This window comes from Chiloscyllium plagiosum, chromosome 5, assembly GCF_004010195.1.
Source record: "Chiloscyllium plagiosum isolate BGI_BamShark_2017 chromosome 5, ASM401019v2, whole genome shotgun sequence".
Classification (NCBI taxonomy): Eukaryota; Metazoa; Chordata; class Chondrichthyes; order Orectolobiformes; family Hemiscylliidae; genus Chiloscyllium; species Chiloscyllium plagiosum.
The window spans coordinates 66,096,114-66,118,150 of record NC_057714.1 but is presented as its reverse complement, the minus strand read 5'-3'; the positions used below and the strand labels follow the sequence as shown (position 1 = coordinate 66,118,150).

At 39.0% G+C, this 22,037-nt stretch overlaps 1 protein-coding gene and 1 long non-coding RNA gene across 4 annotated transcripts in view; one reads left to right on the top strand and one right to left on the bottom strand.

The window, feature by feature from the left end:
* The window catches only part of LOC122549946 (zona pellucida-binding protein 1-like), a 72,226-nt gene extending 51,815 nt beyond the window's left edge, over window positions 1-20,411 (top strand). For 2 of the 3 annotated variants that reach the window (XM_043690226.1, XM_043690225.1), the window contains 4 exons: window positions 8,917-9,079; window positions 12,437-12,598; window positions 13,171-13,243; window positions 18,919-20,411. In XM_043690226.1, coding sequence (XP_043546161.1) covers window positions 8,917-9,079; window positions 12,437-12,598; window positions 13,171-13,243; window positions 18,919-19,309 — 789 coding nt within the window. In that variant the 3' untranslated portion in view covers window positions 19,310-20,411. The remainder of the gene's footprint in view (window positions 1-8,916; window positions 9,080-12,436; window positions 12,599-13,170; window positions 13,244-18,918) is intronic. The other variant, XM_043690227.1, reaches the window with a different exon arrangement.
* LOC122549948 overlaps window positions 1-22,037 on the bottom strand; it is a 46,514-nt gene that overhangs the window by 15,353 nt on the left and 9,124 nt on the right. The window lies entirely within an intron of this gene.

The following is a 22,037-nucleotide window of genomic DNA, read 5'->3' as shown; positions in this document are numbered from 1 at the left end:
GAAGGGAGTTTCAGGATTCTGACAAAATGGCACTGAAAGGATGGTTTTCAATTATTTCATGGAATGACGGCATTGCTGACAAGGTCAGCATTTGTTGCCCATCCTTAACTGCCGTTGTTCTGACTGCTTCGGTCATTTCAGAGGGCAATTAATAGTCAACTATATATCTGTGGTCTGGGGTCATGTGTAGAACAAACAAGGTGAGGATGGAAACTTTTCTCCCCTAAAGTGTGTTAGGACACTAGATTTTCTTTTTCACAACAGTTTTGTGGTCATTACTGAAACTAACTTTAGATTCCAGATTTATCAGTTGAACCCATGTCCCCAGAACATTAGCCAGAACCTCTGAATTACTAGTCCAGTGACATTACCACCACACCATTATCTTGCCTTGCACGAATGTCTTGTTTTTTGACAGATTTTGTTTGGTAACATTGCTGAGAAGTAACTTGGGATTTATTTTTATGAGGCCAGAAGTATTATATAAGTAGTGGGAATTGTTTTGAGACATTCATCTCAGGCCTCAGACAAAAAAAAAACTTGCACCCTTGGGAGTGTGATAATTTTATCTTGGCATCAAGGTTATAAACATTACTTACTTGGATGTAAAAAAATTAACAGTTACATGTTTGATTTTTTGTTAAAAAGGTGGTTGCCATATCACATGGTGAAAGACTACAAGTATGGCTATGGTTAGTAAATTTGCAAATGACACCAAAATTTGTGGTGTGGTTAACAGCAAAAAAAAGGTTACCTCAGAGTACAATGGGCCAGAGTGGCAGATGGGAGTTTAAACCAGATAAATGTGAGGTGTTACATTTTGGTAGGACAAATCATGGCAGGTCTGATACACTTAATGGTAAGGTCCTAGGGAGCGTTGCCAAACAAAGAGACCTTGGAGTGCAAGCTCATAGTTCCTTGAAAGTAGAGTCACAGGTAGACTGGGTAGTGAAGAAGGTGCTTGGTACGCTTGGCTTTACTGGTCAGTGCATTAAGTATCGGAGTTGGGAAGTTATGTTGTGACTGTACAGGACATTGGTTAGGCTACTTTTAGAATACTGCGTTTAATTCTGGTTTCCCAGCTATAGGAAAAAGGTCATTAAAATTGAAAGGGCTCAAAAAAGATTTACAAAGATGTTGCCTGGGTTGGAGGGTTTGAGCTATAGAGAGAGGCTTTGAGCTATAGAGAGAGGCTGAATAGGCTGGGGCTATTTTCTGTCAAGTGTCAGAGGCTGAGGGATGACTTTATAGAAGTTTATAAAATCATGAGGGGCAGGTATAGGGTGAATAGCCAAGGTCTTTTCCCCAGGGAGTCCAAAACTAGAGGGCATGGGTTTAGGGTGAGAGGGGAAAGATATAAAAGGGACCTAAGAGACAACCTTTTCATGCAGAGGGTTGTGAGTTTATGGAATGAGCTGCCAGAGGAAGTGATGGAGGGAGGCTGGTATAATTACAACAGTTAAAAGGCATCTGAATAGGTATGTGAATAGGCAGGGATTAAGAAAAGTATGAGCCAAGTGCTGGCAAATGGTATTAATTTATGATATCTTGTTAGCATGGACAAATTAGACTGAAGGGTCTGTTTCCATGCTGTACATCTTTATGACTGTAAGTACAACTCCAGTCTTTAATTTATAGTAATGCCTATAAACATCCTAAATATTTTGCTTTACTTCAATATTTCTAGCTACAAATATTGAGAACACCATCATTTTGACACAAAAGTGCCCTTTAGAGAGGCACTAAATAATTAAAACAAGAAAACAATTAAATTTCCATGCAATATACAATCAAGAAAAGCTGTTTCAAATGCACAATCAAATGAAGAGGGGCAAATTACTTGCCTATTAGATTAGATTTAGATTAGATTCTCTACAGTGTGGAAGTAGGCCCTTTAGCCCAACAAGTCCACACTGCCCCTCCGAAGAGAAACCCACCCAAACCCATTCCCCTACCCTATATTTACCCCTGACTAACGCACCTAACACTGTGGGCAATTTAGCATGGCCAATTCACCTAACCTGCACATCTTTGGACTGTGGGAGAAAACCGGAGCACCCGGAGGAAACCCACACAGACACAGGGAGAATGTGCAAACTCCACACAGACAGACGAGAATCGAACTCAGCAGCCTGGTGCTGTGAGGCAGCAGTGCTAACCACTGAGCCACCGTGCCGCCTCAATTATTTCAATTAAGTTTAAGTTTCCTATATACTATTTCTCACCTGTGAAACTTCAGTGATTTATTTCCCCTCAGGTGAAAGGTGATTAAGATTCTATGTAAATACAACTTAACTATGCTTCCTGTCCTTTCACAGTCACCCTAAGAATGCCAAGGTTCTATCTTTAGCTGTCTCCTTTTTCGTGACTGCATGCTATGTCTTGTCAATATCATCTGTCGACAAGGGGTCAGAGACTTATGTTGGACAGCAATGCAAATGCAGGTCATCTGTTGGGTAGTTAACTTCCATGTTTAAGTTGAATACACCAGCTTTCCACTATTGTCCAACTGCTGTCCAACATTAAGCAAGTACTATTTTCCAATTTATTGTTGGTAAGAGAGCAAGCAACCTGTTTTATTATCCATTAGTCCCAATTACATTCCTTCGTCAGCTACTTCCTCAGGTTAAAGATATTGATAAGCAATATCTTTTTTGCTAGTGGCTTGAGTTGAGCTTTAATCTCCATTTATTAACTATTCATTTTCACATTTCTACCATTATGTCATTTACAGTATTATCAAAACCTTTATCCATGTCTTAACCTCCTCAAACTTCCACTTTTCTAACACTCTGACATTCTAATTCCTTATGTAAGTAAACTTAGTTAACCAAGACTACAAGAACTCCATTAATCTTACGTTAACCCTGACTCACAATTTTTCCTGTCGTTACCAGTCTGAATTGGTTCCTGATTCTAACACAGAATTCAAATGAATTATTTTTGATTACAAGCACATCCACTGCATCCATCCAAGGCCCCATCTCTCATTGCATCAGTAACTTCCATGAGCCCTATGCATCAATGAATGTTAGCTATTCTTTAACCTCTGACCTTCACTCCATACCCACTTCCTCTATGTATCTTCATGTTCAGAAATTGCACTCTCTGGGACTCTAAGCCCTTTCAGCTACTATCTCTCTCTCTCTTTCTACAGCCTATCAAAAAGCAGTGAGAATAAATTGTACCTTCAGACTGAGGTACAATTGTATTTAGCCATATAAGTGACATACTTTAATTACTCTTAAACTTTCCTTTGATCACAGCGTCAAATTTCTCTTCTATCACTCTGGTGTGTATTTTATTCTATATTAAGTGTCCTAGGACATGTTACCAGATTAAAGAAGATATAAAAACTCAAGTTGTTATTATTGCCTGCTATGTGTAGCTCCGTAGTTATCAACAATAATTTACAGCACTCTTATGTAGATTTTATGTTTACTGTTTAGTTTTACAGTGAACAGAAGTGGTAAATATTTAAATTATTCCAATCCGTGTTGAAGATTTAATGCAGACAAAGGTTTCTAAGGGAACATGTCTATGGATCTTTTCACAGAATCTTATATTAGATGTCTACTCTAGTCAACAAGAAAGGAAGAAAACGCAGCAGCGAGAGAATGTCTTATAGATGCAATAAGGAAAGGTCACATATTTTGGCTTCTGGCCTGGAGTCCCAAAGGGACAAACCTCCCTCTGATTTTCCTAGTTGTGTATCTCACCTCAACCCATGATCTGTACACTCTAATATTACATTTGAAGAATGATGACTACTATATGTAAAGGTGGGTAATCCATCCTTTTATTTGTGCTATCAATAATAAAATTGTTACACATTAGGTTTTTTTTGAAATATAAGTCTCCAGTGCTGTTACTTGTAAATAAACCATACAGAAATATTGGACAGCCTGAAGGCAAGCAGAAGATATGTACTTTCTTATCGTTTTGAGAATTGATTTGGATAATATATGGCTATTTTTGGATGTAGGTTTGCTCGATGAGCTGGAAGGTTCATTTTCAGACGTTTCGTCACCATACTAGGTAACATCTTCAGTGAGCCTCCGAATGAAGCACTGGTGGTGTACCCACTTTCTATTTATATGTTTGAGTTTCCTTGTGCTGGTGATGTCATTTCCTGTGGTGATGTCATTTCCTATGGTGATGACATTTCCATTTCTTTTACTCAGAAGGTGGTAAATGGGCCAGGTCAATGTGTTTGTTGATACAGTTCAGGCTGGAATGCCATGTTTCTAGGAATTCTCGTGTATGTCTCTATTCAGTTTGTCCTAGGATGGATATGTTATCCCAGTCGAAGTAGTGTCCTTCCTCATCCGTATATAAGGATATTAGTGAGAGTGGATCGTGTCATTTTGTGGCTAGTTGATACTCATGTATCCTGGTTGCTATTTTTTCTGCCTGTTTGTCCAATGTAGTGTTTGTTACAGTTCTTGCAAGGTATTTTATAGATGACATTCGTTTTGCTTGTTATCTGTATATGGTCTTTCAAGTTCATTAGCTTCTGTTTTAGTGTATCCTTACTAGTATCCTTACATACGGATGAGGAAGGACACCACTTTGACTGGAACAACACTTCCATTCTAGAACAAGCCAAACAGAGACACACACGAGAAAGCATGACATTCCAACCGGAACTCTATCAACAAACGCATTGACTTGGATCCCATTTACCAACCCCTGAGAAAAAGAACAGGAAATTAGACACCATAGGAAATGATGTCACTACAGGAAATGTCATCACCAGCCCAAGGAAACTCAACCATACAAATAGAAAGCGGATTACAAAACCAGTGCTTCATTCGGAGGCTCACTAAAGATGTTACCTAGTATGGTGACGAAACGTCTGAAAACAAACCTTCCAGTTTAGCGAGCAAACCTACATTCAGAACCTCAACCTGAACTACAAATCTTCTCAAAACTCAGTAATGGCTATTTTTGTATAATATTACACAAAATATAGCCCAGAATAGGTCAACAGTCCATGCTGCTATTCATGCTTCAGTCAACTTCACATTCATTCTCATTTAAATAATTGCATCAACATAACCTCTATTCTCTAGTCTCACATGCTTATCCAATGTTCTGATAAATCCATCCATATTGTTAGTATCAGCAGTCCTTAAGAACAGAACTCGTGCACCTACATTAAGTGTAAAACAAGCATAGAGTCTTGTAGACAAACACAGAAAGAAATTCAGCAGGTTTGACAGCATCTGTGGAGAGAGAAACAGCATTAATATTTCGAGTCTGGTATGACTCATCTTCAGAATAGTCTGCCAAGGCTTTTCTCAGGTAATCTTCTGCTCTTCAACTCATTCATTATGTAACTGGGCTCTTCAGCTCTCTTCTCAAGGAATTGCATGACAGGAGAAGCAGAAATGCCTAACGTTGATGGGATCTTTATATGTTTATATTGTTGAAGCTGTTTTAAGTCCAGCTACAGAGCACTTCAGTAGCTGCAAGCTTGGAGCTGGTCCTCATACGGTGCTGCTTGTCCATTATCACATGGTAAAAAAGGAAACTGGCATATCATCTCAGGGATAAGAACCTGGCCATAATGGTGAATGGGTTGGTGGAGAAGAGTGACATCCATTTTCCTACAGACTGTCACAAGAGACCATGTCACTAAACCAAGACAGCCTAGACCCAGATAGTAGCCCAGGTCAGTACTGTGTCTGAATCAGAAGGAATACCCACCATTTGCAGGAAAAGGTCAATGATTTTCTGAACTCCGTAAGGGCATGTGTCACTAAAGTGTCTCTGCTACCACTCAGTCTAACCCTGGCCCTGTACATATATCTCACCAAGGTTCATGGACTACAGCTCTTAACACTGCATGCAGTATGTCTCTTCATCCCAAACCACTAACTCTTCCTGACCTCTGCTCTGCCTTCTCATTCAGGGGAACACCCCACCACCTCTTCGTTGTGCATCAACATTAACTTCTCTTACATCACTTCACTTATACTCAACCCCTGCCTTTGTCTCATTGTAAAAGAAATTGGCCCACAACTGGGCTGAGAGGTCCAAGACTGGCAATGGAATAGCATCTCCTCAGTTTGTATGAGATGACTCGTAGCTGGGGAAGAGCATTACTGTTCATGTTGAGATGGGGATACCTCAAAGTCCAAACAACCAGATTGCTTAGCTGTATGTGATATTTCCTCAATGGACAATGACAAGATGACGTCTATAGTGAGCACTAGGAACAGTATAGCAGTGAGTGGGAGAGGTTGTTTAGATGGGATATAGTTAAGCTCAGGTAACCTGTGTAGCTTGCTGGTTAAACGGCATCCAGTCGTTACACAAAGAGGTTGTGTGTACGAGGGGTAAATATACCATGCTGGCTATGTGCCAGGAACAGCATGACTTCTGGTTTGTGCGCCATTATATTGCTGGTGAGGGGCAAGGCTGGACTGCCAATGCAAGTGGCCTTTTAAAATGATGTGGGCAACAGGGATGCAAATCTGTCCAGTTAGTGTTAGAATTGGGTTAGAAGCAAGAGAGAAAGGCAACAGAGAGTTAGGGTAGGTAACTAATGAGGCACATTTGGTAAGATTAAATGAGATCTTTCATTAGACCTTGTGATGAAGAATTCTCATGGAACTCGACAAAGCTGATGATTGAAATTAATCTTACTTTTTTGGCCAAAGAGATTTACTCTGCCCCAACAGGAAACAACAGTAACTTTCTCCTGCCCACTTTACAAGCTGTTTCAGACATTTTGACGTTAATTTTACAGTTGAGCAAGTGCTAAGAAAACAATGTGAGATAGGAGGGACTGGCAACCTCCAAGGAAGCAGAAAATGAGTGAACTCAAAGAAAGCAAGCCAAGACCCATAAATGCATCCTACACAGATGCCTGAAATGAATGTGTGTGCGTGTTTCTACACACAAATCATGTGATCCTGAGCTGCAAAGTAAACATAGAATCATAGAAACTAGGAGTAGGAGTAGGCCATTTGGCCTTCAAGCCTGCTGCACCATTCCATATAATCATGGTTGATCCTGTTTCCATGCCACATTCCCACTTTCTCCCCATACCCTTTGATTGTTGAATATATTCACTGACTTGGCCTCCACAGCCATCCATGGTACAGAGTTCCGCAGATTCATTAACCTTTGAATGAGGAAGGTTTTCCTCATCTCAGTCCGAAATAGCCTACCCTGTATCCCAAGACTGTAACTCCTAGTTCAAGACTCCTCAGACGGGTAAAATATCCTCCCTGCATTTAGTCTGTCCAGCCTTATTAGAATTTTATATGTTTCACTCAAATTCCCTCTTCTAAACTTAAGTGAATACAAGTCCATTTGAACCAAACTCTCCTCATAGGATAGCCCTACCATCTCTGCTTACATTCTAGTATTGGAGGGCTGAAGTGGTGGGTGACTTGGACCAAGAGCAGGCATGATGATATAGCGAAACTGGTGGTGTGTTGACACCCACTTGCGTAAGTTAGGGCTAGAGTAGAATGGTTTCCATGGAGCATTCAGGGATGTTATGAAGAAACAGTTGGACAAAGGTCAGAACAAGCAAGTGGCCATCTGCAATCACCTAGCCAATTGTGACTCGCTCTGACTTCCATACTGGGAATTTGAGCTGTCTATTTTCTCGGGCAAGCAGAGAATAGTTGCTCCATAGGACAGTTTTACCATTGAAACTTAGCCATGATGGTAGAGAGAGTTTTGTAGGCCAAACAGCCTACTCCTCTTGTTTGCTACATTTCTATAAATGAAATGAGTGGGGTATTAATGAGATGCAAATGCATGGAAAAGAGGTAGTTATGGCTTAATGGGGAGACTCTGAAGTTACCATTTAAGGATTGTTAAGAAAATGTGCAAAATATTTTCTCAATGTCAAAGTGCTGATTTTTCATCCTTTTCAAGTTTTTCCAACTTTCCTGCTGTTTCTCATACCATAACAGTGAGGGGAAAATTCTAGCTATTGTTGTTTGCTTCACTTGTTCACTTGCTGTTCTTCAACCAATGTTAATTACCCCATACAACTGATTCACATCAAATCAGTTCTTTCAAAATTAACTTTTTCATGATATAATGCAGCCATTGTTAACACTGGTGCTCTTCAATAAAGCTCATACTTCAAATATTATACTTCATAGTACAGTGATGGACGGCTTGACTTCAGACTTTTTAGATCTTTAATTTTTAATCAAATCCAAGCATTGCAAAATTGAGAGTGTACTCCTGCAAAATTATTCAGACCTGTTTGTACATATTTTCTTGCATTTAACCATTTTAGAGGAAGTTGTTTAGCTGATGAAAAAACAAGTGTCGTTTGTACAACAATACACATTGTTAAGCTGAATCATCTAACATAGGACTTATGCTCTATGTCTAGGTATGTAAAATGTAATGGAAATAATTGATTTAAAAATTAAAATAAATACAAATGCAATCATATCAAGCTGTAGGACTTCTTCCCAATGATTCAGTACAGAGATTAAAATTTCATCTAAAAGCCATTGACTTGTTTTAAGTGGGAATACCAATCAATCTGAATGAAAAGAAGAAGGAAATATGACTGAAATTCCTTTGAATTATGTACTTTATACTTGCCTTTAGGGACTGGAGCAGAGGAAAGACAGGTTTGAGCCCCTGCTTCCATTTTGCATTTGGACCTACTTTTCTTTCACTGGGTTTTTTTTCATTAAGATTACGAGAAGTTCTGGTTTGGACAAGTCAAGTTTTCCAAAATTAAATATTAAAACATTGTAGAATAAAACCCTAGTTTGTGTCAAATAATTTCTGAAAAGTATCCCCTGCTGTGACAGTTTCTGTATGTTGATGAGAAGTCATTTTGTGAAATGGATTTCATAAAGTAGTAATGAAGATATCAAGTTCAAAGGGGACTTCAAGACTTTCTTCATTATTCTTCAACAGGCATACACACGAATCAGATCATTCATTGAGGACTACCCCTTTAAAGGAAAATTCCAAAATATTCAATATATCGCTAACTCTTTAAATGGTGTGAAGGTGGATCACTGCAAACCAGGATTTGGCAAAAACATCATAACAAGTGATAAGTGTGTAGGATGTTGTGGTAAGTTTCAAATCACTAAATACTTACTTTGTGTCATGCTCCAATAAATTAAATCATCCTCAGTTTGGAACTAAATGTGCATAGAATTGATATCCCAGCTTTCGCGGCAATATGTAGTAGAAGTATTAGAGAAGTAGTACAGTAAGTATCTTTGTTGATGACTGCATAAAGTTAGTCGGGCCAGAAATCGGTACGGTAATTTCATTTTAATCTACTGAACAGTTTTAGTCAGGAAAATTTTAAAACTGTGTTTGAACTCTGCATATGGCACCAATCTTTCATTTTTACCTATGTACTTGGCAAATGACCATTGTTTTCTTATGTCATGCATAGATATTTTTAATCAGCCTGTTCAGATGTATTATAACACACATCTAGCAGGGATGTAATTTGAACTGGGCCTTGTACCTACTACCACTTTGGTAGTAAAAGCAACTATGTATACCCAGCTATGATGTGCTGGCTAATGTATAGGGTAGGAATGCAACCAGTGTGAGTTATACATCTATTCCAAGGCAGTAAACACCTGCATGAGTTTAAAAGTTGTGGCCAATTAAAGCAGCTTCACTCTAGTAGTTTCCAAAGTTAATAACAGTGGTTGTGTTTGTACTGGTGGAAAAAAAACAAAAAGTACATTTCAACTCAACTCTGGAGCATATGAATTCCACCATTCTTTTATTAATTCACGGGATGAGGGTGTTGCTCGGCAGGCCAGCATTTATTGCCCTCTCCTAATTGCCAAGAGGGCAGTTATGAGTCAGCACATTGCTGTGGGTCTGAAGCCACAATTAGGTCCTGGTCAGGATGGTAGTTTCCTTCCCTAAAAAACATTACTGAACCAGAGGGGTTTTCCTGACAAGATTAGAGTAGTGCTGGAAAAGCATAGCAGGTCAGGCAGCATCGGACGAGTAAGAAAAAGCCCAAAATGTCGATTTTCCTGCTCCTCGGATTCTGCACTACTTTTCCAGCACTACTCTAATCTTGACTATAATCTCCAGCATCTGCAGTACCCCCTTTCGCTGGGTTTTTACTGACAATCAGCAATGGTTTCATGGTCATCAGTAGACTTTTAATTCTAGATTTTCTTTTACTGAATTCAATTCCACTATCTGCTGTGATGCGATTTGAACCCAGGTACCCAGAACATTGCCTGGGTCTCTAATTTAACAGTCCAGCAATAATACATTAAGCAATGGCTTTCCCTTTGGGGAGGTTAATGTTGAAGTAGCTGAAGATAGTTGGGCCATAGAAAATGATAGGGGAGAATGTTGCCAGGCCATGTGACAGAAGAGGAAATTCTGTCATTAGAAAGGTTCAAGATTAACAAGACAGAATTCTTGGATAGATTATTAGCACTTAACATTAACAAGGTAGCAGGATCCAATCAGATGCATCCAAAGGTTTTGAAGGAAGTGAGGGTAGAAATTCCAGGGTCACTGGCCATAATCTTTCAGTCTTTCCTCCACTTAGGGGATGTGCCAGAAGATTGGACATTGCAAACATTATGGCCTTGTTCAAGAAAGGCTATGAAAATAATCGTAGCATTTAAAGACAGTTTAACTTTGGTGGTGGGAAGTTTCTAAAAAGTTATTCAGGATAAAATTAAGAGTCATGTAGAAAAGAAATCTGTTGAATGGGAAGAGTTAGCATGGCTTTCTAAAGCGGATATCATGTTAACTAACTTGTGGAGATTTTTACAGAGGTAACAGAAAGACTTAGTCATGGTAATAGTGGTGTACATTAGCTTTCAGAAGGTGTTGATACAGTGCCACACAACAGACCTGTGAGAGACTTGGGTTTGATTTCAATCTCGGGTGACTGTCTGTCTGGAATTTGCACATTCTCTCCTTGTCTACATGGGTTTCCTCCGGGTGCTCCAGTTTCCTCCCACAGTCTAAAGATATACAGGTTAGGTTAATTGGCCATGCTAAACTGTCCATAGTGTTCAGGGATATGTAGGTTAGGTATATTAGTCAGGGATAAATGTAGAGTAGTGGGGTGGGTGAGTAGGTCTGCCTGGGTTACTTTGGAGGGTCAGTGTGGACTTGTTGGGCTGAAGTGCTGTTTCCACCCTATATGAATTCTATGATTCAATGTTAGACATCAAGATATAAAAATAGCAACATGGATATAAAATTGGGTGAGTGAAAGGAAACACAAAGGAAAGGTCAATGGATGTTTTACAGGCTAGAGGAAGATATTTAGTCGAGTTCCCCAGGGGTCAGTTTTCAGCTATATATTAATGATCTGGATCTTGGTGTGCAGGGGAAAATTTCACACTTTGCAGATGACATTAAACTTGGAAGCACTGTAAACTGTGTGGAGGACCGTGTGGAATGGTGAAAAGGGCGGATAAGAGACAGAAAAAGTTCAATGCAGAAAAGTACAAAGTGATGCATTTTGATAGGAGGAACATTGAAACAGAATATAAAATTTCAGGTGCAATTCTGAAGGGGGTGTAGGAGTTGAAAGATCTGCATGTTAAATGCACAGATCACTGAATGTGATAGGACAAGTGGAAAGAGCATACCTAGCTGCAAGGTATGATTCTTTGAGCATGACTTTTCTGACTGTCTCATGACTTGTCTGAGAAACAGCTCTCCCAATTCTGGCACAAGCCTCCAGGCATTAGTAAGGAGGATGCTTCGGGGTGGACAGGGCTGGGTTTGCTATTGTTGTTTTCTAATGCCCTGGAAAATGCTGAATTTTCCATTTATTTTATGCTTTGTTGCTGTTGATATAACTAAGTGGCATGCCAGGCCATTTCATAGGGCATTTAAAAGTCAGCCACATTGCTGTGAATCTGGAATCAAATATAAGCCAGACCCCATATCCCCAGATCATTAGTCTGGACCTGCCCTTCCCCAGTCCTTATGAAGGGCTGCGGCCTGAAACATTGACTTTCTTGCTCTCCTCAGCTGCTGTCTTGACTTGCAGTACTCTTCCAGTTTTACATCTGTTAATTCTATTAAATAGTCACCTTTCACCTTAGCAACGATAACAAGGCCAAGTAAATACCAATAATGGCACCACACAGAAAAACTTTGGTCTGAATCTTAACCATTAGCAAATTTCTAGTGGTAACACATTTAATGAGTTAAACACTCCCCTGTTACAGATTAGACCTGGTCAATTTAACAGTTTGTCTTCATATAAATGTTAGTTAATAGAATAGATAAATCCGCAGGCTCAGTCTTCCTCTTTTCAATGCTTAAAGACATAGGCACTGACTTATGGTGTTTTCTTTATTTGAAATGGTCTATTTGGAAGGACAGCAAGGTAAATGCATTTGTCAGTTACATGTCTATTAATAAAATGTTTAGGCTGTGATTATGTTACACTTTTTTTGTTAAATAGTTGCATGTCCACCTGGACACTTCAGTGCAAGACAAGATACTATCTGCACTCCATGTGCCTTTGGTTCATTTAACAAGCATTATGGAAAAACTGAATGCACAAACTGCCCAAGAAATGAAGCTACTGACAGAAGTGGAGCAACTTCTCAACAGGAATGTCACTGTAAGTTTATTTTCAATTTAAAAAAAAAATGCTTTTTATATTGTGTTTTGTAACCATCTCCTCCTTCATTAGCTGTTGGATGTTAGTTGTCGAAATGTTTCGCTGGTATATGCAATGCCTCTATCTATAAAGTCCAGGATTCTAATGCCTTATTAATTGCTTTCTCAATCTGTCTAGTCACCTTCAACTATTTGTACATATGTACACCTGAATCACCACATCTGCGCTACCTTGAGAATCGTATCCTTTATTTTGTAGCATCTCTCCACATTCTTACTAACAAAATGCACGACTTTACATTTCTCTGTGTTACATATGCCCTGTATCTGCCATTCCACCAGACTATGTACCCATTATCTCCTACATCAACATCTTGATGTTTGCAAGTGCCTCCTGTTTGCTACAAAGTGGAAATTACGGGATATTCTGAACAGTTTTAAAATTTCTAATTCAGCATTTTACTAGGTGGCAATTCCTTCAGTGCTTCGCAACTCTCAGATTTTGTAATTTAGTTGTTTTATCCTACATAATAATATGTATTTTTTAACTAAAAATATTTTTATGATTCCAAGGGATTATGTATCCATGGATATTACCTGTGGCATCATCAGTAGGAACTTGCATCTTTCTCATTATCCTTTTGATGTAAGTATTAATTAGACTGATTGCGGTAAATTATTTTCTTTGGCCTTTGGCGACTACCAAAGCTGCTTTAAAACTCTTCACCAGCAGTTATAGAAAAGGAGACAGACTGGTTGCTGATATCCTCTACATATTTGTCAGAAAGTCATTCATGTCATAATTCAGCTAATAAAATTCTTTCCATGATATCTCATGTTGATACTACAGTGCATTGTATGACTAGCAATCATAATTAAATAACCCAGCAACGACAAGCAGTTAATTTATATATTTATTTTATTTTTTCACAGAATGTGGGTGTCACTGTCTAAGCCAGAATTTTTTGCTCATTCTCTGCTGCACTTGAGAAGGCAGTGGTGAGCTGCTTTCTTGAACCACTTGTATCCATGGGAATAGGAACACTGTTAGGAAGGGAGTTCCAGGATTTTGGCCCAATAGCTGTGAAGGAACAGCGGTAAAGTTCCAAGTCAGGATGCTACGTAGCTTGGAAGGGAACTTCCCAGGTATCTGCTGCCCTTGTCCTAGAAAATATAGTAATGGCTTAGGAAAGTTCTATCCAAAGGGACTTGATAAATTGTTGCAGAGCATCTTGTAAATGATACACTCTGCGTTGGTGGTGAAAGGATCGAATGTTGAATATGGTGGATAGGAGGCCAACTAACTGGATATTTTTCAGCTTCTTGTGGCATTGAAGCTGGAAGTGGTAGGTGTTCCATCACACTCCTGATATGTACTTTGTCGACAGTGGGTAGGCATTTGGGAATCAGAAAAGAATTATATGCCTCAGAATTCCCAGCCTCTGACCAATACTGTAGACTGTTTTTATACGACTGACACATTTAAGTTTTTAATCAATGGTAAAACCTCTAAATGGAGTCAAGTTAGGTAGAGGGGAAGTACAATGAGATCTAGGTATTCTTGTACATCAGTCATTGAAAGCAAGCATATAGATACAGCATGCAGTGAAGAAAGCTAATGGCATGTTGGCCTTCATAACAAGAGGAATTGAGTATAGGAGCAAAGAGGTCCTTCTCCAGCTGTACAAGGCTCTGGTGAGACCGCTCCTGGAGTATTGTGTGCAGTTTGGGTCTCCAAATTTGAGGAAGAACATTCTGGCTATTGAGGGAGTGCAGCGTAGCTTCACAAGCTCAATTCCTGGAATGGTAGGACTATCATATGCTGAAAGATTGCAGCAACCTAGCTTGTATACACTTGAGTTTTGAAGGATGAGAGGAGACATGATTGAGACGCATAAAATGATTAATGGATTGGACACTCTGGAGGCAGGAAGCATGTTTCTGCTGATGGGTGAGTCCAGAACCAGAGGACACGGTTTAAAAATAAGGGGTAGACCATTTGGAACAGAGTTAAAAATATTCATTTGTATGCAAACATCTTCGTTGCTGACTGAGGTAGGCAAGATTAGTTGTTCAGTTCTCCTGAACTGCAAAACCTGTAGTAGCAATACTATATTTTAAACCCCTAACCATTTGCTTGAGGCAATAGTAATATTCACACTAAATCTGAAATCCTTTACATTAGCCCTGTTCGGTGGATCAAGTGTATTCCTTATTTTGCATCAGCTGCTATCCTGGGTGTCTCTTCTTGTTCCCACCCCAGCAGCATCTTCTCTTCCCCATCCATGAGAAACACTGCATCATCATGCTTTTCACAGTTGCACTCATCTTCCCATTGGTATCAATCCCACACAATTAGTTTTCTTAAACCTCTCACACCTACTCGAGGCTAATTCCACAGTTTGCACACACACTATTGCTCTATTGTTATATTCAAACTACACAGTCAGTCTGACATGTAAGTGCAACCTGAATCAGTCCGGTAAGCCACTTTCTCCTGCAATGAGACAGAGGGAGCGATTGAGTATAATGGAAGTAGATGGAAGAGCAGTGAGTGATGATGCAGAAGCAGGAGAATCACAGTCATATACCTTCTCTGAGCTCTAAGGGTCCATTCATGTGAATTCACATGCTACAGCCTTGACTTCCAGTTTTGGAAGTTGCTGCCATGCAAGGTATTTAGAGGTTTGTACTGAAGACAGACAAATTAGGAGGAACATTGGTTGCCAGTGAGTGATTAGGAAGTGCAGATGGCCAGAAGGTTAGTAGTGTAGGAGGAGGAGGTGGCTAGGAGCCATTGAGTAGACATAATGACAATACTGAGAGGTATAATCTTTGAGTGTTGATGAGAGCCTTGTGCAGTGACAGTTATAGAGTGAGTGGTGGCCCAAATAAGTGTCAGGTTGCAGACAGAAGATCATAGCACTTACCTGAATGGAGTGCAGAAGGTCATTGACTTTCTTCCTGGGTTGTCGTGCATGTCCACTCACCTGGAACATGGCATTGACCTGGGTTGCCAACAAGTATCTCGGCAGGCTTGGTGTAGTGGTGTGACCTCATGTGGTGATCCACAGGAAAAGTTATTGTTTTCCTCTCTAATCACCCCATCCACCTACACCTTCAGTCTGTGTCTGCAAACTGGAGATCCATCTGTCCTTTCTCCATTCCATATCCACAGTAATAATAACCAAGCATCACAGCATGAGGATCAGTTCTGAGCTTGCAGCACCTGAAGTGATGCGCAGTTTGCTTTGAAATATGATCCAGCAGCATGAACACTTGAAGGTCCAGCAGTGGCAAGCACTTCTTCCTCCTCGGCTGTATGATTCCCTGAGAGACATGCCAAGAATATCATTACATCATTAGGTCTTAGTAGGTCAGAGGTTGGGAATACTGCTGTGAGTAACTCACCTGCTGTCTCCCCAAAACTTATCCAATATCCTCAGGAGTGTGAGGGAATATTGCCTACTTGCAATGTTGGGTGCAACTTCAACAATAATCAAAAGCTTGATACCAACCAGGATAAAGCACCACATCCACAAAAATCCTCTCTCCAGCATCAATGCTCAGAAGCTAGTAAAAGATTGGTATATCTGCTGAAGGTGGGGAGAAGGAATAAATGATCGATAATGATGGAGCCCAGAGAAAGAGAGAAAAAACACAGTTGAGCAGACACAAAAATAGATGAAGGTCAGTCTGGCAGAATGAATAGCTACTAATAGGGACCATTAATAGATTAGATTAGATTACTTACAGCGTGGAAACAGGCCCTTTAGCCCAACAAGTCCACACCAACCCTCCAAAGAGCAACCCACCCAGACCCATTCCCCTACATTTACCCATTCACCTAACACTACGGGCAATTTAGCACAGCCAATTCACCTAACCTGCACATTTTTGGACTGTGGGAGGAAACCGGTGCACCAGGAGGAAGCAGACACGGGGAGAATGTGCAAACTCCACACAGACAGTTGCCTGAGGCAGGAATTGAACCCAGGTCTCTGGCGCTGTGAAGCAGCAGTGCTAACCACTGAGCCACCATGCTGCCCATAATAGCTGATAGTGGATTGCTTGTGGTAGTAACCCCTGTGATGACAAGGCCTGGTGTGTGGAGGTTGGAGTAAGGACATGGGAGAAGGTGCTCAGGCCCTAGCATAATTGAACTCAATATTTAGTTCTCACCTAAATATCCATCTCTTCCTACCAAATTACATCACCTCCCCTTCAGACACAGGATTGCTCTTCTTATACAATGTAACCACAGTTCTCCTACTCGTCAGTTCTGATATATGCAGAATTTGCAAACTAGCACCCACTATTTCATCATGGATCACCTTCGGAACTAACCTCCTCTCTATTTAATTTTGAATAAAAGGCAAGAGGTAAAATTAACGACTTATAATGAATTATAAAACTATCAAGCCTCGAGTAAGAGTCATACAGCATGGAAACAGATCCTTCCATCCAACTTGTCCATGCAGACCAGATTTCCCAATTTAAACTAATCCTATTTGCTTGTGTTTGGTCCAGATCATTTCCTATTCATGTATCTATATATGTTGTAACTGTACCTGCACCTACCATTTCCTCATTCCACATATGAAACTCACTCAGTGTGAAGAAGTTGCCCCCTCAGGTTCCTTTTAAATCCATCCCCTGTCACATTAAAAAAATGTCCTCTGGTTTGAATTCCCATACCCTAGGGAAAAGACCTTTGTTATTCACCTTATTTATGCCCCTCATGATTTTATAAACATCTATAAAGTCACCCCTCAACCTCCTGCACTCAGCAGAAAAATATCCCAGCCTAACCAGCCTCTCTTTATAACTCAAAGCCTGGTATCACCTTTATAAATCTTTTCGGTATCCTTTCCAATTTAATAATATCCTTCCTATAACAGAGTGACCAGAACAAAAGCGGTACTCCAAAAATGGCCTCAATAATGTCCTGTACACCCGCAATATGATGCCCCAACTCCTATGTGTAATGCTCTGAATAATGAAGTTAACAATCACACAACACAAGATTATAGTCCAACAGGTTTATTTGGAAGTACTAGCTTTCTGAGCGCTGCTCCTTACCTGATGAAGGAGCAGCACTCTGAAAGCTAATATTTCCAAATAAATCTGTTGGACGATAACCTGTTGTGTGTGACTTTTAATTTTGTCCATGCCAGTCCACACCGGAACCTCTATATCCTGAATAATGAAGACAAGCATGCCAAACACCGCCTTCACCATGTTGTCTACTTGTGACACCACATTCAAAGAAGTATTACCTGAAACTCTCAGTCTCTCAGTTCAACCACACTCCACAGTACCCTACCATTAACTGTGTAAATTCTGCCCTGGTTTGTCTTCCCAAAATGCAACACTTCACATTTCTCTAAATTAAACTCTATCTGATACTCCTTGGACCATCAGTCTAACTGATCAAGATCCCACTGTACTCTTAGATACCCTTGTTCACTGTCCACTACACCACCAATTTTGGTGTCATCTGCAAACTTACTAACCATGCTTCCTATGTTGTCATCCAAATTTCTTATGCAAATTACAAACACCAGTGGACACAGCACTGATCCCTGCAGAATACAACTCCAGGCCTCCAGTCCAAAAAACTGTCCAACACCATCCTCTGTTTCCTACCATCAAGCCAATTTTGTATCCAATTGGTCAGCTCTCCTTTGATTCAATGTGGTCTAACTTTACAAAACAGTCTGCCATGTGGAACCTTACCAAAGGCCTTACTAAAGTCCATGTAAACAATATCTACCACTCCACCCTTATCTATCATATTATTAATTCACACATATATACATAATTATGGAATGAGATCCAATATTATTAAAAACCCCTACAATATCATTTAATAAAATGTTTCATTTAATGATATAAATCAGAAGTCCTGATAGCATATTTATTTTACCATGAATAACATCACAATAATGTTGTGTCTTGCATTTGTTTGTCACTCAGGGAAGGCGCACATCAAACAGAAAATCTGAAGAAGTGTCAATGGACTCAAAGCATTAACTCTGTTTTCTCTCCACACATTCTGCTAAACTTGCTGAGTTTCTCCAGCAATTTTAAATTTACCTGGAATTCCTTCCTAAAAGGTTCACACCCTTCCTTTTTGGAACGACTGCTACTATTTGTCTGCCAGCTACCCATCTTCAGTTGCACACCACACAATTTACACTAACAGAACTTCTGGAAGCAATACTACATGAAGTGTATTCATTGCCAATACATTGTTATTTATTTAAGAAAGGATTAGCAAATTTTTGGGACTAACTGTTTCATTTGTGTGATTTGCAGAATATGCTGGAAGTATCGCAAGTCACCAATGCAGAGAAAATGTGTTCAGGTGAAAAAGGGAGAAGTAAAACAACAGGTGAAAACACTGGCAAACATAATAAGAAGTGTTGATCTACTGGAACAGAAAAGCAAGTTAAGACCATCTGAATTTATTGTTAGGCATTCACCAAAACACAGAGTGGGATTTTCAGATGATCAATGCATTGCTTTACTAAGTGATACTGACACAGAAACATGTAAGACATCTGGCTCTTTACAATCTGGTGAAAGCACGTGCCCAGAAAGCAGCTTTGAGGAATGCAGATCTCCATGCACATCAGATGAACCCTGCTTTATCTCAAGGAATTCAACTCCACAGAAGGTAGCAGCTTTCCTTCGGCATGGAAGGTAGTAGTTCTCAGTGATGGTTTAATTTGTGCAAAAGTCTCTATAGATGTGAAATATCACACTATTAATCTGTAAATTGCTGGATATTTTGTAAATGTCCTTCTTTGAGAGTGTTGTTACTGTATATAATGGTGAAGGAAAAGAAGCTTCTATTTAAGATTTAAATAAGTATCATCTTAATGTATTGTCTTAAAGATTTTGATTCATCATTATTTAACAAAATAATGTTATATAAATGGACACGTAAGGATGGGAATGCTCATGCTTTGGTATAGCCAATGTTGGTTTGTTAACATTACTGATGATGAGATTTCCCATTTGGTTAAAATATCAGATGGGGAATGGTGAAGATTTAAGGGTTCTATCTAAAGATTAAAATATAGACTTCTGAGTATTCTCAAGAATTTAAGACACTCTCAATGAAAAACTCACTGTCAATTTTTAGACCTATTATTCCATCTCAACTTGATAAACCTGCCTATTTTTAACAAACTAAAAATGCCTTTTGTTTCTGAAATTAATGATAATATCTTTGCCTGAACCATTTTTATTAAAGTGTCAAACACATTTTCTCTCATTCCGTTAGGATTTCTTATAAATGATTACTTCAATTTAAGTGAACTTTTTCAAACCTAATACATTATATAATTCTATTCAGCTTAATTTCTTTTCCAAATATAATTTCATGTACAGTGAAACTACTAGGAAGGGAAACAAAATGCTTGTATTAATAACACAAGCCAAAATAAAATTAAACTGAATTTTTAATGGAAATTCCATATATGATTGAGAATGAACTTAAATGGTCTATTGAGCTTGAAAAGTTTAGAAGTTACAAACTATACACCAATTACTCAGTGCCATATCAGGGCAAACTATTGTTTTTAACCAAAATATGTTTAGAGTATTTGTCTCTATAATCTCTTAAAAATATAGCTCTTCATATTAATTTCTGAAAAAGCTCGTTTGGCTTATGAGCCTCACCATGTCAAGCTGCTAGGTCTTGCTCAGAAGTCGATGATGTAAGGGCTGTCTTGTTGCTCCTTTGTTGCTAAAATGGGGTTTTGCAGCAATACCATGAGAAATACACGTCAGAAGAGACATTCTTAATAATATCCTACAGTATTGCTTTCAATTTGTTTCAAATATTTTTAATCAGCGAATTCCAATCCTTGATCCTTAAATCAATAGTTTTCTTGTGCAATTTAGCATTGAAATAGCTTTTTGTACACAGTTAAATATTGCAAATAGAAAGACCATTCCTATATTGAAGTATATTCTTAATTAGATATTGGAAGACTTTTATATGTAAGAAGAGTTATAATGTGTTTATGAATCTTAGTTATAAATGCCTTTTAGTTTGGACTCTGCCTCTTTACATAAGGTTAAAATAAGTTATTGATATTCCTCAAAGACAGAAGCTTCTTTAATAATAGATATTTTAATAAAATGAATTCCATAATTTAAGACTGTTTTTTTCTCTTTCACTGTGTTTGGTTTATATTGATTTGATAATGATGTTGTGGGGTAGGAAACTATAATGAAGGATCAGAGGACAGTACATAGCAAACTCCAAAATAGTGTTCATTTTGTAACTTAGGTGATTTTTTTTTTAGTGGCCAGTTAAGCTTTAAACCTGTAATATAGCATAGATCTGCTTCAACTGTAAACCTGAAATAATTTCTTAGGGCTAATGGGGAGAGAGGTGGATCTGATGAATTTTGAGGAATGTGGAATAAAGGGGTATGTGACCTCAATACTCAAATCTATTTCCTCTAAAATGTAGGTCTGGCAGCTTTCCCTCTGGAACTTGACTTGCATCATCTATGCTTTCAAAAACAATTTTAAAAAATAGTCACATGCATGCATTATGTCTCTGGAACTTAAGAGGAATTAACAGCTGTAACAGTTGCTCCTTTTTTGAGGTATTCAAGGTGCTAGAGGTGATTTCCTCGAATTCAGGAGCAGCAATTACTGTTTCATATGCTGTTGCATTGTTTTGGAACTTTGGAAAAAAACCTCAAAACAACAGCAGTTTTAAAAGGGTGAAGTACAGACAAATGAATCACATGGTGAGGACAGTGCAGGAGAGACAGAGAGAGAGAGAGAGAGAGAGAGAACCTGCACAGTTACTGCCTTTGCTGTTTATGAATTCATGTATCGCTTGGAGTGCATCTGGGAAAATTAACAAACAGTGAAATTCACAACTAATCTTGGAGGAACCTGTTTGGGCGAAGTTCACAGTACAGAATCAGATAAGTTAATCATTGTTTTAAGTGTGTCCAACAGGAAAGCTGCAGTAGTGAGTAGAGTGGGTTCTTTCTTGATTATATGTTTTTGGAGATATGTCTCTTGATTAAACTTAAAATATAAGCCATAACTATTAATTTAACCTGGGACAGTTTTTTGTAGAGGAATACAAAATTTTCTGGGTCTGTAGATTGTGAAGGAGCAAAAATGGCCTTTAGTACAGTGATATGTACTTCTTGTCAGATGTGGGAGTTTAAAGAGAGTTTAAGGGTTACTTGCAGATTATATCTGCCATAAGATGCAAATCTTATCAGATCGAATGAATCGGTTGGAGAGACAGTTAGAAGCAATGAGGAATTTGCTACAGCAACAGTATGCGATGGATGGCAGTTATAGGAAGGTGTGGGGGGGGGGGGGGGGAAAGAGTCTCAGATGCAGTCACATAGATGGGTTAACTCCAGGAAAGGTAAGAGAGGTAGGCA